At 39.5% G+C, this 16,062-nt stretch overlaps 1 protein-coding gene across 1 annotated transcript in view; it reads right to left on the bottom strand.

The window, feature by feature from the left end:
* The window catches only part of CALCR (calcitonin receptor), a 71,515-nt gene that overhangs the window by 45,950 nt on the left and 9,503 nt on the right, over positions 1–16,062 (bottom strand). Inside the window, exons 2-4 of the mRNA XM_080340066.1 lie at positions 15,623–15,776; positions 11,995–12,105; positions 3,198–3,310 (exon numbers count right to left, since the gene is read on the bottom strand). Coding sequence (XP_080196192.1) covers positions 3,198–3,310; positions 11,995–12,105; positions 15,623–15,776 — 378 coding nt within the window. The remainder of the gene's footprint in view (positions 1–3,197; positions 3,311–11,994; positions 12,106–15,622; positions 15,777–16,062) is intronic.

The following is a 16,062-nucleotide window of genomic DNA, read 5'->3' as shown; positions in this document are numbered from 1 at the left end:
ATAACTGAGGTAGAGTAGCTGTGTTATGACAAGTGGGTCCAAATGTTGGGATTCTGCCCTTTGGAGATAAATCTTACGATTAAGGCCTACAAAGTCATGAAAGCAGCAGATGAGATAAAAATTATCCTCAACCCCTACCACACTAGAAAAGCCCACCCTGAAACAAATTCTGGTTCACACTGGTATGAACCTCACTCTTGGGCAACTAAATGGTCTTACAGTGCTGTGAATCCAGTATGCATGAAGACAAAATTGGGCTTTCACTTCCACTATTATAATATCAGTGAAATCTGAGATAGGCCTATCCATATTTTGTGTGCCAATAGTGAAATAAAATCACAGGACAGCACCTGGGTTGTAGAATGCTGCAATATTAAATGTCATACTTTGGTCTCAGACAAGCTCTTAGGCATCAACCAGCTGTCAGAAGACCATAGGAAGCTAAATGGGATGCCAGGCTTCACCATTGCTTTCTTTTCTGAAAGCACTAATAATAGTATCAACCTGTCCTGAAAAAAAAGACTAGATAGCAGGCTTTAGTTCCTCTGCTGCATTTATTTTCTTTTCAGCTCCACTTCATTCATTTTTCTTTTGTTATACATGAACAATTTTCTTTTTTTCAGTGATTAAATGAATTGCTTTCTGTAGCCCCAAGTTTTGCCACTTTTTTTTTTTTTGATGTTTGCAAGTAATTTTAAACTTTCATTTGAAAACAAATATGAATGAAATCCAGAAAACAAAACTGTTCCTCTTAGCAAAGGTGCACATCTTCATATTTCGTTTGTTCACTTTGGAATCAGCTCCTGCTTACATTAAGTGGTGCTGGTCTGACTCAGATTTAAACCAAAGTCACATTTACACCATCTTGACCAATGTAGAACAGACACATTCTGAATGTAAATATCATTCACCAACTTATAGAACTATGCATATTAACTGCAAATATCCTAGCTCTCCTAGTTTTTCTTCACAAGGACAAACCACAGCATTGCTAGTGAGTGCAAATACTTGACAATTTGTTCTGAGAGCACAAGAAACCCCAGGGAGGGAAAACCAGAGTGCAGATATTGTGAGACAACTTTCTGAATACAGAGTAGTGGGAGAGGTTTTGAACTCTGTGCATGTAACATTTCTTCCACTTCATACTCAGTGGTAATGTTTTTTCACAGTATGAGATTGATATAATTTTTAAGCCTGAGTTTAATTTGCAGATGAGCTGTTCAAAAATAAGTTATTTTGCTGCATATCCCGTATGCATACCCCTTACCCTGAAATAGGTAGAAGTAGGAAAGTCTTCCAGATAGGTACGTGCAAATCTATGGGCACCTCAGAGGACTCTTGGTTATTCAAGTTATCTGCCTTTCAGCTTAAAACAATCAATCAGTTTAACTGTATATATGGGACTTGGCAATAGCATTTTTGATTACTCCATGTAAACTTACTATCGTAACCGCTCAAAAAAGCTTTCCAAATTTAACAACAAAGACAGACCAGAATGAACCGTCAGCTAACAAAGCATATGATCCATCACTGTGTTTTTAAGAACTGGCTGCAATGTTATTTTTTTTAAGTTATCTGTCTCAGAAATATAGCATATTGGCATTTCCAGTTAAATAAATAATGAGCTATTTTATTAATTTGTTCACTCCATGAAATGATAATGTCACATTCCTTCTGACAGATAAGACTTCTAACATGCTGACTCACCAAATTTTTAGCCTATACAGATTTTTTTCATCCTGGGCTTAGGATACTTCTAAAAGAAACACTTAAATTTTTTTTTTCTTGTCCTCCTAGAATTCTTGCCTTGAGGAGAGAAAATTCTCGAATAGGAATATCTCCTACTCATTTAATATTAATATATTATCCATAGGTACATGGAAATGGTCTACAAATGAAGCATACTCCTATTTTTGAATACTTGGATTCAAGGTCAGGATCTAACTTGACATTTCTGTAAATAAAGATTCTTTCTGCATTTTCCATTATTTTTTGTTTCAAAAGAATCTCAATGTACGTATAATTTTCCTTTGTGTTCTATCTGCACTTTGAGTGAATGATGTTCAGAACGGTTCTTCTGGAAAGCATAGATAATAGATAACAGAACTACATTTTTTGTCTCCATACATGGGCTAACAACTGGAAAGATTGTATTTTATGGTGCTTCCATTTAATGCCTCTGTGAGCTCAGATTGTTACTATTATTATCTCTTCGTCACATAGGTGAGCCTTATTTTACGATGACGGTTCCTCATGCTGCAAAAACGTTTAGAATTCACCTCCTGCCTAGTCCAGTAGACTTTTTCAAGGCCCCTTGGACTGGATCATCATTTAATATAACCACATACTGCTTTTTGGCTATATAAAAAAAGATCCTCCAACACAAACCTCAAATCAAATAAGTTTTTGACTCTTTTCCTTCCACAATTCCAAATAGTCACAAATTTTTCTGTCACAAATCTGCAATTAGATTTTCCTGGAGCTCGACTCATCTGAAAAATGCTTATTTTCATGAGTTTCCCCCTCTCCCCCCGCTTCTTTTTTTTTTTAAGCTTTTCTCAGATTTCTTTCTCTTTGTTTCTTTTGGTGCTTGAATATTTAGTTCTCTTTCAGCTTAGCAACCTGATTTTGGAAATATTGAGGCAAATGCTTAATTCATTATTGTAAATAGTCTCAATGACCTAGTCAAACTGTTAAAGTTAAATGTATTCAGGCTTGTAGGATTTTCTGGATTAATGGTACCTTCCTATATATTTCTTTTCAAAGGAAGTGAGTAATATTTTTCGCTTAAGAAAAAAAAAATTGACTTATGTTAATATTTCTAGCCCTGAAGACATCAACAGTTTGGAAGACACTTGTTGTGGAGGGCAAAATTGAAATTCTAAAGGACCATTTTATAACTGTTGGACAATCAGGGAAAATCATATGAATTAAAAAAATGCATTTGAAAAATAGTGCGAAACTTGTTGCATGAATCGGTACTAAAATATCTACCCCATAGCAAACCTATATTTAGTTTTGAGCACTCATCAAACCATTTTAATAAGATAAAATCAGGAAGACAATGTTATTGAATTCTTGTGCAGCAAATAAAGCTAAAAGATAGGACTATTCTGAACCTCTCTTATATGTGTCTTACTGCTAGCTCAGCCCAAAACCATTCCCAAGCAAACACTGCCTTTTTAACTGTAGCATACCTTCAGTTTTTCAGAGGTGAAAGAGTTGCACAGGGTATAGTTGGACCATGTTCGGTTGCTCTCAGGGTGCCGGAACCAGTTTCCAGTTTCATCACAGTATTTTGAAGCCCTTTCTAATGAAAAATTGCAATAAGAGTTATTTTAGCATATGCATATTACCCATTTAAAAATCCATACAAGAATAATTTCTATATTTGGAAATAAAATACCTGTGTAACAAAATTAAAAGGATTTTCAACTTGTGCAATTAATATACAGTGCAATTTATATACAATTGTCTGGTTTGATTTGTTTTGTTTTACTCAGAGATTTATCTGATGTCATTTATCTGTCTCCTTTTTTTCTTGAAAGAATGCAGTAAATTATATATACCTAGCCTTCATTCAGATGCAGGTATTTATTGCATGAATTAATAATAATTCATTTAAAGAGGCTGCTGAAATCCGTTTATGGAAGAGAAAGTAATGTTAGGTCCTGACACCAAACCTGGTGGAAGTGTGCATGGGCAGGCAAACACAGTGATGTCTGCATATTGTTAGTTCTTGTCCCAACTTGCAATATTGATATTAGAAAATGGATGGGCCCACAGGCTAGCATGCAAATCCGACTTTTTGTTTTCAAATCAGACACCTGCTGGTATCCACACATAGATGCTACTGAACTGAATCTTGCAGCAGAGTTTCAGGTAAAAATAGTTAAACAGTTAAAAATACTGCACAGGGAAAGGGCAGCAGGCAGTGTACAAACAGGAGCCTGGGTTCTGGAGATGGTGACAGCCCCAGTGCCAGCACTGCCCTTGTGCAGAGGGGGAAGGGTCCTGCCCAGCCCCTCTGCTCGCCTTCCTCAGAGGCTGCAAAGCATGTGGGCACTGGAAGTAGCAGCCTCACGAACATTTTGGCACATGTCCCAGGTGTCTAGTTTAATTTAGGCTGGCCACAGAGTACTCCGTTTAAATGATGTGCTTGGCTTCTCCTCGTGTCTCTCTGGTTCCTGCACCACAGGTGGCTCTGGTGTCCTTCCCCAAAGCCTGCTGCACCCATGGCTCTGCAGGCTCGTGCTCCCTCGCATGTGTCCTGTTGCTGTTGTAGGGGGATGGTCGGGGCCTCAGCATCATACAGCGCTGAGTGCTGGCTGGAACTGCAGATGTGTGCTGTGCCTGTGTCCTCCTGGCCACGCTCACGTTTCTACCTGGGAAACCCTGGATGCTGAGGTGCAGTCACTCCTAATCACCTGTTGAGTTTTGGATTAGTTCTTTTGGCCTTCCCTCAAGCATTAGCCACATGGGAGTCAAGGAAAAGTTTGCTCGAGTAACAAAGGCAGGATAAGATCAGAAACTTAAATTATTTGATGTTTCCTTAGGTAGTGACACAGCTGTTTCTTTATGAAAATCATGATATTTCAAGGCTGATTTTTATGTAGTCTAAAAAGCTTATATTGACTTCCTTTTACCTATTCTAGCTTTATAATTTTATTGCATTTATACACAGATTATCAACATTTCCAGTCAATACACTTTTACAGAGCAAATTAACATTTGAACATAACTTCATCTGTTCTGTTCAACATTTCCGTTTATTTTTTTTAAGCAGCCCCGATGGTTAATGATTCTATTAATTTGGAAAATTCATATTCCCTCCATATACCCTAAGGAAAGCAATCAATCATATGGCAAGGTAAGGATTGTATAGACGGAGCTATCTTTCTCTGACTAGAAATGCACCTTATATAGCGCCGTTACAAAAAACAAGAAAAAAGAAAACAACCCACTATCCTCCAGAACACATTATACTTTCAAAATTACTGTGAGTTTCATAAAATAGATTTGGGGGAGATGCTGAAATCAATACGTGCATCAACACCACCAAGAGGGACAGTACATGTTATCTCAGCCTTCCATCACCGCAGCTTGTAGATAAACTCAGACCGCCTGTGTAGCAATGTTCCTGTTGTACTCATTGCCAGATATTATCTAAAGCTGGAAAAAAGTTGTCAGTCATAGATATAAGATTAATGATTATGCTACCATGGAACACAGTGTACAAATGTACCTACTATCCTATGCACTCTGCAAAGTACATGGCTTTTCTTAACATGCTATAGGGTTTAATGCTAATATCATCTGTCATGTCTATGCTTTAGTGCCTAGGTAGGCGCTCTGCTGAAGTTTAATGTGGCCTCTGTACTTTTCCTTGAAGCCAGACAAACACAACTGATCCCAACATGGACACAGCCACGACCCACTGATTTGTTGCTGTGATGTTGTCAGAAGATGTGACTGGGGGATAAAACTCCCTGCTGTCCACCCCAGTGACTCAGACAGGTCAAACATCTTTTCTAAATCTATGATTTATATAGAAATGTGAGTCTGTAACCCAACCACTGTTCTACTGGAAGTCACTCTACTGTGGCCCACTAGCAGATGTGTGATTATGAACCTGGGCATGTGTTGGTTTTTATGCCAACCAGAAGAACCTAGTAAGCTCTGAAGAAATACACAATGTCTAAGAATGGGTAAGGCAACATGAGCAAGGCAAAATGCAAGGGTAGACTTTAATACAATTCAGATACTATGTAAACACTAATTATAGGCCCTGCCTGTACCCTGTTACCTTGGATAAGGCACCACTTGGGCATCATATTATTAAAAGTGGAGAAATGGTGACATTGCCTTGGATTTGTCTACCTGACTTCAGCAACCATAAAGTTATGCAATTCACAGGCAACTGTGCAGGCTCTCTGTAGTTACCTTAGAAAGACAGACTCTTCGAGAGCTGTCTGGGAAAAATGGATGAGAGAAATCTCATCTACAAGGTCAGTTTCATGGGAGTAGTGGAGTGTCTAAGAAGATTAACCAGTAGTAATAAGTTTGCATGTGGTATTGATTGTGCTACCAATAGTGCTTGTATTTTCATAAAAACAGCTCGGTCATTTGTATATAACAAATATTTTAACCCAATAACTGTGGAACAAACATGATAGCTCTTTCAACCAGGTTTTTACAATTAGACCAACTCTATAACGAGTATGTGTTAAAAGAGTCAACATCAGTTTTTCATTTATTGTTGAGTTATAAACTGGAAATAGAAGTTTTCCTCTCTTGCGGTGCATGCTCAGCACATACTAGACATTGGATTCTTTGCCATTGTTTGGATAGACCTGTGCAGTGCCTTGTTTTGCAGATGAGGAAATAGCTCATGTAGCGCATTTGACTGACATCTTCAGTAAAAATATTCTAGAAGAAATTTTTTCAGAAGTGGAAAGAATATCTGATATAATACAATGGAGATCGTAGAAATCTTTAATTCCAGTGTCCTAATAATGAAGAATCATCACTATCATCAGAGTCCATCAGTCATCAGAATGGCAATGTGTATAATAGAGTCATATTGTGCATCGTGGGAATAAGAATTGATTTTTAAAATACAGCTGTCAAGTTTACTAAGAAGCGGGACAGAAATACACAGAAATGTAGGGGGAAAAGAAGCAGTTGGACAAAGAGTTCAGATTTGTTTTATATATCACTATCTTTAGACAGGAAAATAGGACCAGCAGAAATCCAGAGCTGTTTTTTTTAGTCAGAGTCAGAAAATTTGCATTTTGTGGCAGGAAGAGAAGGGTTCTGCCAGTCTCAGCTGCTCAGGGTGCTCCAGCATGTCCCTGAGGCTCCTGCCCACCAAGGATGCTGCTCCTGCCTGCAGCCCGCAGCGAGTGCAGGCACGTCACCCTGCTGAGGCACCGGGCTGGGTGGGAAGGAGCACATGATGGACTGGGTACACAGGAGTTGACACCACAGTTGGGAAGGTGCTTGAATTAGGGGATGCTTGAGGAAGTGACCTTCCTGCCTTCTAGAACTCAGGAAGGTGGAAGGAGCTGCAGCTGCTGCCATGACCCAGAAGGTCTCTCTCTCTCTCCAGTTTGTGCAAGGCCATGATTTCTCATCTGCAATAACTGCTCTTGTCAGCTTGACAACATACTCAGGTGAATGCTTTGTGCATTTTGCCAGCTGTGAGAAGGGTGTGCTTGTGTCCCTCAAATGCAGTCCCTTGTGATCATAAGCAACACAGCTGGTAAATCCAAAAAGATTGGCAAGAACCATCCAATCTGCTTCTCCTCCTTCTGCATGGAGCATTTATCCTTATTTATTTAAAGGCATTTTGTAAGAAAGACAAAGCAATCCAGAGACCGCGGTATGGCACAAGAAGAGAGCTGCAGAGAACACAAATACCACAGTGCATCTGCTGCCTCCCCTGCCATAATCCACGCTCCAAAGCAAGTGGACATCAGCCCCTCTAGTCAGTGTCAGAGCAGGAGGGCAAGGCTTTCATGTTCCTCAGTTGTGAGAGGTAGCAAATTAATTATTCTCTGAGGTAACTGCTTATGGATACATATGGATCTGTTTGCAAATTGCAGTTCTAGAAACTTTGCTCTTGGAGCCACATGAAGAGTTATGAATAACTGGTTTACAAAATGGAACCAAAGACAGAAACCCAATAAAGTGGAGAACAGAGTGAAGTTTTGCTAAAAGCAGCCTCGGATCACAAAGTTAGGCTGGGCTTGCTCCCTGCTGGGGTGGTTGCTGCTCTTAACCACTGCTCTTTGCCAAAGAGGAAAGGGAGTGAAAGTGAAACAAAAAAGTAAGGCTGCTGCAGTGCAACTTGCACTTTCAGTTCCATTTCTGTATGTGACTGAACCAAACTAATCTTGATCAAGTGAACCATGCAGGGACAGTAAGGTGGATAATGTCACACTCACCTGCCATAGATCCAACAGCCTATGCACAGCACAGGGCAACTTTCTGCTCCTCCTGCTGCCCTCAGTAAATTGGCCTTGCTAGAAGGCCATTACAACCACAATATATTTCCCCCTTTTTTTATTAGCAAGAATATTACTTGCATTAATTACATACTACATTCCTATCAAATTCAATTCTTAGCAATTTCAGCACACCCTCGAAGATTACACCAAAGATTAATCTAGATAAAATATGAATATAAAGTACAATTCAAGAGAAACCAGGCAGTTGCCTGAATAGAGGAGTATAAAACTCAGCCCTGCTCAGAACTTCACAGTCAGGAGTGGATGAGACAATGAATTTCCTGCTGTCACTGGAGTTAAAGTAGTAGGTCTTGGTATGTTTTCCAGACAAATTGATTTTTTTTTATGCATTATCACACTGCGTGTGATCATCATTATGAGGAAGATTGCTACAAGAAGCAACAGTTGTTTGTTGAAAAGGACAAAGTTGTTAAAGCTTGTAGAGAAGGGTTTCTGTTTGTCTCTTAACTTTAAGATCCTAATTTCCTTTCACAAGGTAGAGCTTCCTCAGGTGGGAAAAGCAGCATGGGAGCCCGGGCTAACTGAACAGACTAGATGGTCCTTCCTCCTTTCAGAACACAGACTTCTGTCTAGTATGAACTCATGTAGGTTCAGTAAAATAAACAGGACTACGTCGAGTAGTATTGAAGTTGTCTGACACAAAATGAATGGAGTAGTGAGTGTGTTCTCTATCATTTTGCTTCTGGGCCCTTTTCTCCAGAATATTATTTCATCTTATTTACCTTCTATCATACTCCAGCAATTTCTCATTGGCATCAATGCTGAATCTTGTTTGGGGTTCAGATATCGAGCTGCTATAAAGCACCCACAGGTGGATATGGGAGGAGGATCTGATCCTGTGCTGTCAGATAATGTTCCAATTTTCCAGTTACAAGTGATGAGTATCAAAGCACAAAAACAAGGCTGTATGACCTAACTTTATTCCAGGACTCAAAGTTATAGATGACCTCAAACAAAATCGACTTAAGCCACCAGTGAACTGATATAAAATGATTTTGCAGATCTCAGTGCAGTCCAAAGCAGCACAGCATGAAATATTAATTTCAAAAGTCCGTGGGGCTACTTGCATGCCTAAAATACATGCTGAGGTGGTTTCATATCATGGAGACTTAATCGGAAGAAAATCTGACAGTCATTGCAGTTTTCATCTTGTAAAACTGTTGTTCTTTAAGATGAATTTTCTGTTTCTCAGCAGAAAATCCATCTGTATTTTGTTTAACAGGCAGAAGTTACCGAAGGAAATAATGACTTGTGACACAAAACCCAACAGATTTCTCAAGACAGCTGAACCTGTGCTTTTGGCCACGTGTAAGTGGCAGCCACTTGCATTAGCAGCTGAAAGACTTCTAGTCACCCCCGCGATTTCTTGTCTCCCTCCTACTTTATTAAGTCCCAGCGTGACAATCAGCCACCTGCAAAGCAAAGTCTGCCTGCCTGCTGGTTTGATGCCGCAGCTGTAATAGATGCTGGGGAACCCAACAGCTACTTTAGGAAAGTGGCTCTCGCTCAGCGATGAGATGCTGAGCTGCCGCTGAGCCAGTGAAACAGTGTCAACTGACCAGAATGCAGGCAAAGAGGCTGACAGAGGTGCTGACAAGAGAGATGCGTCAGAGGAAAATACGGAGTCCAGGAGACCATAGGTTTTGTTTCTAAGCATGATAGCAGAGAGAACAGCAGGAAATCAATTATGGAAGCAGGCTTCTCCCCCCGCATGGCGGTGTAAAGAGAACAGGAATACTAAAAAATTCCCAAATCTGCAAGTTTTAAGACATGGCAGAAAGAGTAACCACGGTACTCACGCACTGTAGGCCAGACTCTGCTGCGTGCATCTGCACATTAAAGGGTGATTTGCAATCAGCTGTACAAGCCACAGACCTTGGTGTTAAGAAGCATTAACAAGTGAAGTGAGGAGCTTCTCCATGGATGGGTTGAATTATTACTTTGAAGAGTGCTGTTGTAGTGGAGCAATTAGTTCAGAACAAGTCACTGGAGACAAGTGCGCAAGTGGAAAAGCTGGAAATAGGTGGGTTGGGAGTGAGCAGGAGAGTGGCTCTGTCATCAACCCCACGCACTGAGAGATGAGGACTGTGATTCATGGGGAGACTTCTGTGGTCACAGAGCTGCCCAGCACCCACTTTTGCAGGTAATAGCTGAGCAGCACATGAAGTATATGGGACTGTTAGTGCCCCATTTTTTTTCTATGGAAACCACGGAAGCAGCAAAAGCAGAAGCCTTGTAGTAAATTGTGCTATTCCTCGGAGGGGCTGTTGCTACATGGGGATGATATCACAAACAAATTGGGGGCTGAAGCAGGAGGTACAGACCCTGTCCAAGAGGCACCTCTAACATGCATGTAGGGATAGGCTCATGTAACATCATGATTCAGAGACTCAAGGGCTCTCCTGAACATGAGCACTTCTTTATGAGAACTGAACCAAGTTTGGCCAATTCTTTTAAACTGCCCTTCTGACATCTTTTGTCCAAATAGCCTAATGGTTGAAGCACTTGTCTGTAGAAAGGGAGACCTAGGTCAAAGGCACTCCTCCAGTTGAGGGTCTCAGCTCCTCAGCCTGTTTCCCCCTGGTGCTCCAATGATTAGCTGTGAGCATGGCCCTGCTGCCAGACTCCTCCTAGAAAACTATGACACTGTACAGAAAAGAGCTCAAGACTGTGTCAGAAAGCAAAAAGAGGTCACAAAGGACAAGACTGCAATTTGTTGCCTTTTGTGTGTCTCAGGGAGGTAAACTCCTGTAAGATTTGTGGGGTAGGTCTCAGGGTATTCCCACAAGAGGTGGACAGTCACATCACCACACAAGCCCACTTTCCAGGCACACAAATCCTTCATTCCATCCTGTCCAATGCCTGCTTCCACTGGAAAGGGGAAGGTTCCTCCATCAAAGTTGGGATGCAGGTTTGAATCCCCTCAGACTGGGGCTGACACTGGAAGTTTCCCACTTGCTGGGTGAATTCTCTAACCATGAATAGCTTGATTTATAACAAACAGAAATATTGATCAATCTGACTGCTACTGCAAATGGAATTCAGCAAACTGCATACCAGGTCTGATCCAATCTGGAACCTCTTCTGTTTCTAAGTAGGCAACAAGCACAAAAACATTCAACAGTTTTAGCTGCTGTACTGGGTAATTAATTCACATCTATGCAATAGTCTGTTTCTTTACTTTCCAGTTGGGCATATATATTTTGGTTTAAACTTGTGGAAAGTATTTAGATTTATATAACCTCCTTTCCAAATGTTTAGTTTCATGGGCTTTAATTGCAACTGGTAGCACACCGTGGCATCAAGCATCATCTATAAGCAATATGCCCTGAGTGTGGAATACATAACTGTGTCTTTCTTCAAACAGTGCTCATTGTGGGGTTATACTTGTGTCCAGTATTTCCTTGTACCTATTTAGCAATATTTATGTACTTGATTTTACCTTTACTTTGTCCTTCTAAACTTTCTGGAATTGTTTCTCTTGGTTTGTATGGCTGCTAATATTTGTAAGAAGAATTCAATAAACAACCGAAACTTGGAGACTGAAAGAATATTATTTCTGCTCAACTTCTTCCATAAAAGGGTATTTTCCAATAAAAAATGAATAAAGTACATGCTGATATATATTTCATGCACATTCGAATTTCCTCTTGATTATGAAAACTTAGAATGAGGTGTTATAAATGTTTTGATATCATAATTAAATAGTTAATATTTTCATAAACTAGGTTTCATAAATCCACGGGTTATATTTACAAAAATGTAAATTTATAAGAACTATTTTAAAACTGAAAATATATAAATTAGACAATCTGAAAGCTTGTTATATTTTAATTTCAGCCAAACTCTCTGAGATGTCACAATGCTGCAGAAATGCCACTGGAAACATGCTTCCGCTGAACGGCACGAATGTTTTGGATATTCCCTTCACAAGACAAAATGATAAAAAGTAATACTGTACCAGTTGGATCAAAGTCTGGAAAATAATCTGGACAATTCTGAGCAGTGATTCTTCCAGCAGGTGTGTCATCCCAGCACAACCACCCGTCCCATGTTCTGTTGCAGAACAGACCTGGACATTGAAGAGGAATGCAGTAGTTAATTCACACACAGTCACTCCTGAACCTGCTCTGTTCTAGCCTCCCAAGGAATATTGCTGTCTGCAGACAATCTTCTTTTTGCAATAAACCCCTCTGGTATTGCTACACTTTGTGTGGCATTCAGGTGCTGCAAGGTACTTGTTTTTGCTGACCTGATGTTAGTGGTGTTAATTTTACTGGAAAGTGAATGCTTTTAAGCCTGTTGAACTGAATTTTGAATGTAGGGTCTAATCTTCCTGATCCTCCTTCCATCCTTTGCTGTAAATTTGAACACTAGTGGCAGGGGGGGCCTCAGTTATCCAAAGACTTTACAGACACTCAATTTTCATTTCACTTCCTGCTGTTCAGCAGGTCTGAAAATCAAGTCTGTGATATGTAAAGGTAGAAAGGGCTTTCAGGGACATCTTTGCAAAAGATAACATTTGCAGAGACAGGTCCCTGTGAGGTTGTTGCATTGTTTAGCACTAGAGATCAGTCAGATAACTACAGGTGCAGTGAAGTGAGGTGCAGGACCAATTTGTAACAGGCAAACTCTGCCTGCTGATGCTGACTGAGCAGGCATGCTGTGATCCTGTCCTCATCACACTTCCCTGGGAAGGTGGCACTCTCGAGGCTGTGTCCCCTACAAGAGCTGTTACCAGCCCCAGAAACAATGGCCACACTAGAGAGGCAGAACACAGCTCATTCTTGATTTGTGTTACAGAAATATTACAAACTAAAGTCCACAGAAATCGCACTGTAAGACTACTGGCTATGACACAATTTCCTGACTGATTGTGGATTTATTCAAGTGGAAAAAAAAGAAAAGAAAAGAAAAGAGAAAGAAACAACACCCCTATACTTAGTTATTTTCCATTTAAAATCAGTTTGTGTTGAGGAAGGGTATTTATTGTCATGACCATCAGGTTAAAATGAAATACAGGGAGAAGGTACATCTTGCTTTTTTTGCTCTGGTCCTGAGAAAGTTTCAAAATTGCTACTATGACCATGAAGGTTGTTTTTGAACACATCATATGGAAGGGGCCTAATAACTATTGAAAGTTAATAAAATATGGGCAGTTAATTGCTTATAGTGCTTTTTAAATTATCCAAAAATAAGCTTTCTTACTGAAGCAAGAAAGCTGTAAAAAGATGTCTGAATTGTTCAAATTTGCACCAATAAGTGGTTTTATGGATTAAAAATTAAAAGCATAAAACTTCCAATTTTTTTCCCAGATATGTAGAGCAAAAAAGATATTTTTATGAACACTCTTTTTTTTTCATTAGCTAAGATTTTATGCAGCTATATTTTTTCACTGTCAAGTTAAATATGCTAATGCTACTTGCTCACTTAATTAACCAACCATCATATCAGCAGTTTGTTATCTTTCCTTCAGGCATTCTCATGTTCTTCTCCAGCCTTGAGATGTATCTGAAAGGCTTTTAGGAATCATTTTGTAATATCAGAGAAACAGAAAAGTGAAAAATGTTTGCAATTTTTGCAACTTAAGCTTGCATCTGAAAGACTGAAGAATGGGTTTGTTAGGAATTTCTCGCTTTAAATCCTTTGCCTTGCAAAAAAACAGTAGAAGTAATAAAACAGAAGGGCTGAACACTGAACTCTTTTATCATCAGCTAAAAATATTACATTTTTGGATGGACAGGGAGTGCAGGAGCACTGCGCCATCCTGTCGGGTTGGTCGAGTGTTCCCATGTGACTGGGCACCGCATTTTGATATTTCTTTGGGATTCAAAATAATCAGTTCTATCAATTCTATCATGAAATGGGCAAGATAAGTGTGTGCACAGTCTGTTACTTCAGCCCTGCTGACACATGGCCGTTTGTAATGCTGCCACAGCTCACCTCTATTGTATCACCTCTCTGGCTTCTGAGTGTGAGATACTGTGCAGTTCTCTGCAGTTCATTGCCACCAGCTTTGAGACACAGGATTACGAAGGATTTAAACCACCTTTGCACCAGTCTATAAATGAGCGACACCAGGGACTGCAGAGATGCCAGGGAAAAATTAAACACATCTTGGCTGGCTCTGTAAAGTTGTACCAGACACTGGGTTTTCCTCATGTGTTGGGCTTTTCCTCTCAGAAGACACCCCTATGGTTGTCCTTTACATTAAAGGAATTTCCTGTTTGACCCCATCTTTCCTTTCATATTTGCAGCCAAGAGACTTAGACCCTTGTTCCCTTCCAGCCCTTTTTGAAATTTAAATGTTGGATGGCCAGTGAGGATCCTGTAATTCAGTTGAAAATGCAACTTTGGTTGTATTGGCATAATTCCTTAGTCACCCATTATCTTCAGTCTGGGTTTTAAATGAATTAAGTGTGTGTTACTATGATCATAACAGTCCCTAATGGCAAATCTAGCTGCCAGTCAAAGGAATGCAGGAACTGCTGTGCAGTATCCGATGGCTGTGGCTCTGCCACCACTGTCCTCCTGGGACAACGCTGCCCTTGAGAACATTACCAGGAATTCAAGTAATGAGACATACGAATTTCCTGCTCATGCTAGGAAAACATTTCAGTCCTTTGCAAGGGCTGAAGGTGTAAAAGAAAGGTAAATGCAGCAGAATAATAGATGCATCAAAAAATTACGTATTTATAGAGCTGGAGACTAAAAGACTCATCTGAGCAGACATTAAGGTTGTTTTCATCCATCAAGGCTTGTATTACAAAAATCCCACATTATCTCCACCTAATTTATTAGTTTGGGTTTTAAGTAATGATTTAAAAAATATTTTTAATACATTTTCTTTTTAAATCGTGGCCTCAGTGTCTCTGTTTTTACTTGCATAAATCCCCACAGTGCCTCCAACACTTTTTCTCTAGCCTGCCCATAACTTCCATATTTTCTGTGAGAAATAGTTACCAGAACACTAAGTCCCAATCAGGAATGCTTCTTATTCATTGGTGGCATTGTAACACCACTATTATTTGTCATTTCCCTTTTTATTAATCTTAATATGAACCTTGTATTCAGTAAAGATGTGTCCCCCAGTGTTTTAAAAACCTCTTTTTGCTACTGTTATTGCTGAATACAGACACCTGGCACATCTGTTTTGCTACAGAGCATGACAGCTATCAGTTAATACATGAATGACAGAAAAACAAAACAGTGAGTGAAACAAACAGAATTATATTTATATTTAAGAGATCACCATTCACAAGCAGGTCTTTGTGCAAGCTTGCTGAAAAGGTTCTGGAGAATGCCATTCCCTAAGCAAGAACAGGAGATATTCAAGCAGCAAAGCACTGAGCCAGAAATATAGATGACCGAGGTACCATCTGTGTGGGGAGGAAGGAAGAGCTGATCATTCCTTGGGCTCATTCCAGGCTTTTTTCTTTCTTTGCACTTAAGAGGATTCTAAGTAAGTATGAATTTGACTACTGAACCCCAAGGAAGACTATGGGTTAGTATAGAGAAGAAAATGTTTCTCTATAGCCATATAAGTAAGCATAGCAATATACGAAGAAATATTTTAAAATCTTTTTTACCTTTTTTCTTATATGGAGGAGCTCTGTTCATCCTCTCATAGCATTTGAACTGTGAATCTATTATCTTCTGTCGTATGACTGAATTTTCAGTTACTACAGGCTCTAATGTAGGATCAGTATAATTTACAGTAGAAGAAAGACTTGGGATCGTTTTCTGTGCAGAAAGGAAAAACTGTTAGTAGAAGTGAATAAACCAAGAGGATAAAATAAAAAAGTGAGGATCAGCAATTTGTACTATGAATTCTTCAAAGGCCTTTTATTTGCATGTGTTTAGCATTATGATAGGCCTTATACCGCTTGCAAAATAAATGCTGAATTTTTACTAGTTTACCTCGTTATAAACATAGGATTCAGATCAAGCTCTTTTTCTTGGCAAAACAGAGGACCATTAAAACTTGATAAAGTCTTTAAAATCTTTTCATTTAGCTTAGTGATCTGCA

The sequence above is a fragment of the Nesoenas mayeri genome, assembly GCF_963082525.1.
Source record: "Nesoenas mayeri genome assembly, chromosome: 2".
In the NCBI taxonomy this organism is placed as follows: domain Eukaryota; kingdom Metazoa; phylum Chordata; class Aves; order Columbiformes; family Columbidae; genus Nesoenas; species Nesoenas mayeri.
This window is presented reverse-complemented; position numbering and strand designations above follow the sequence as displayed.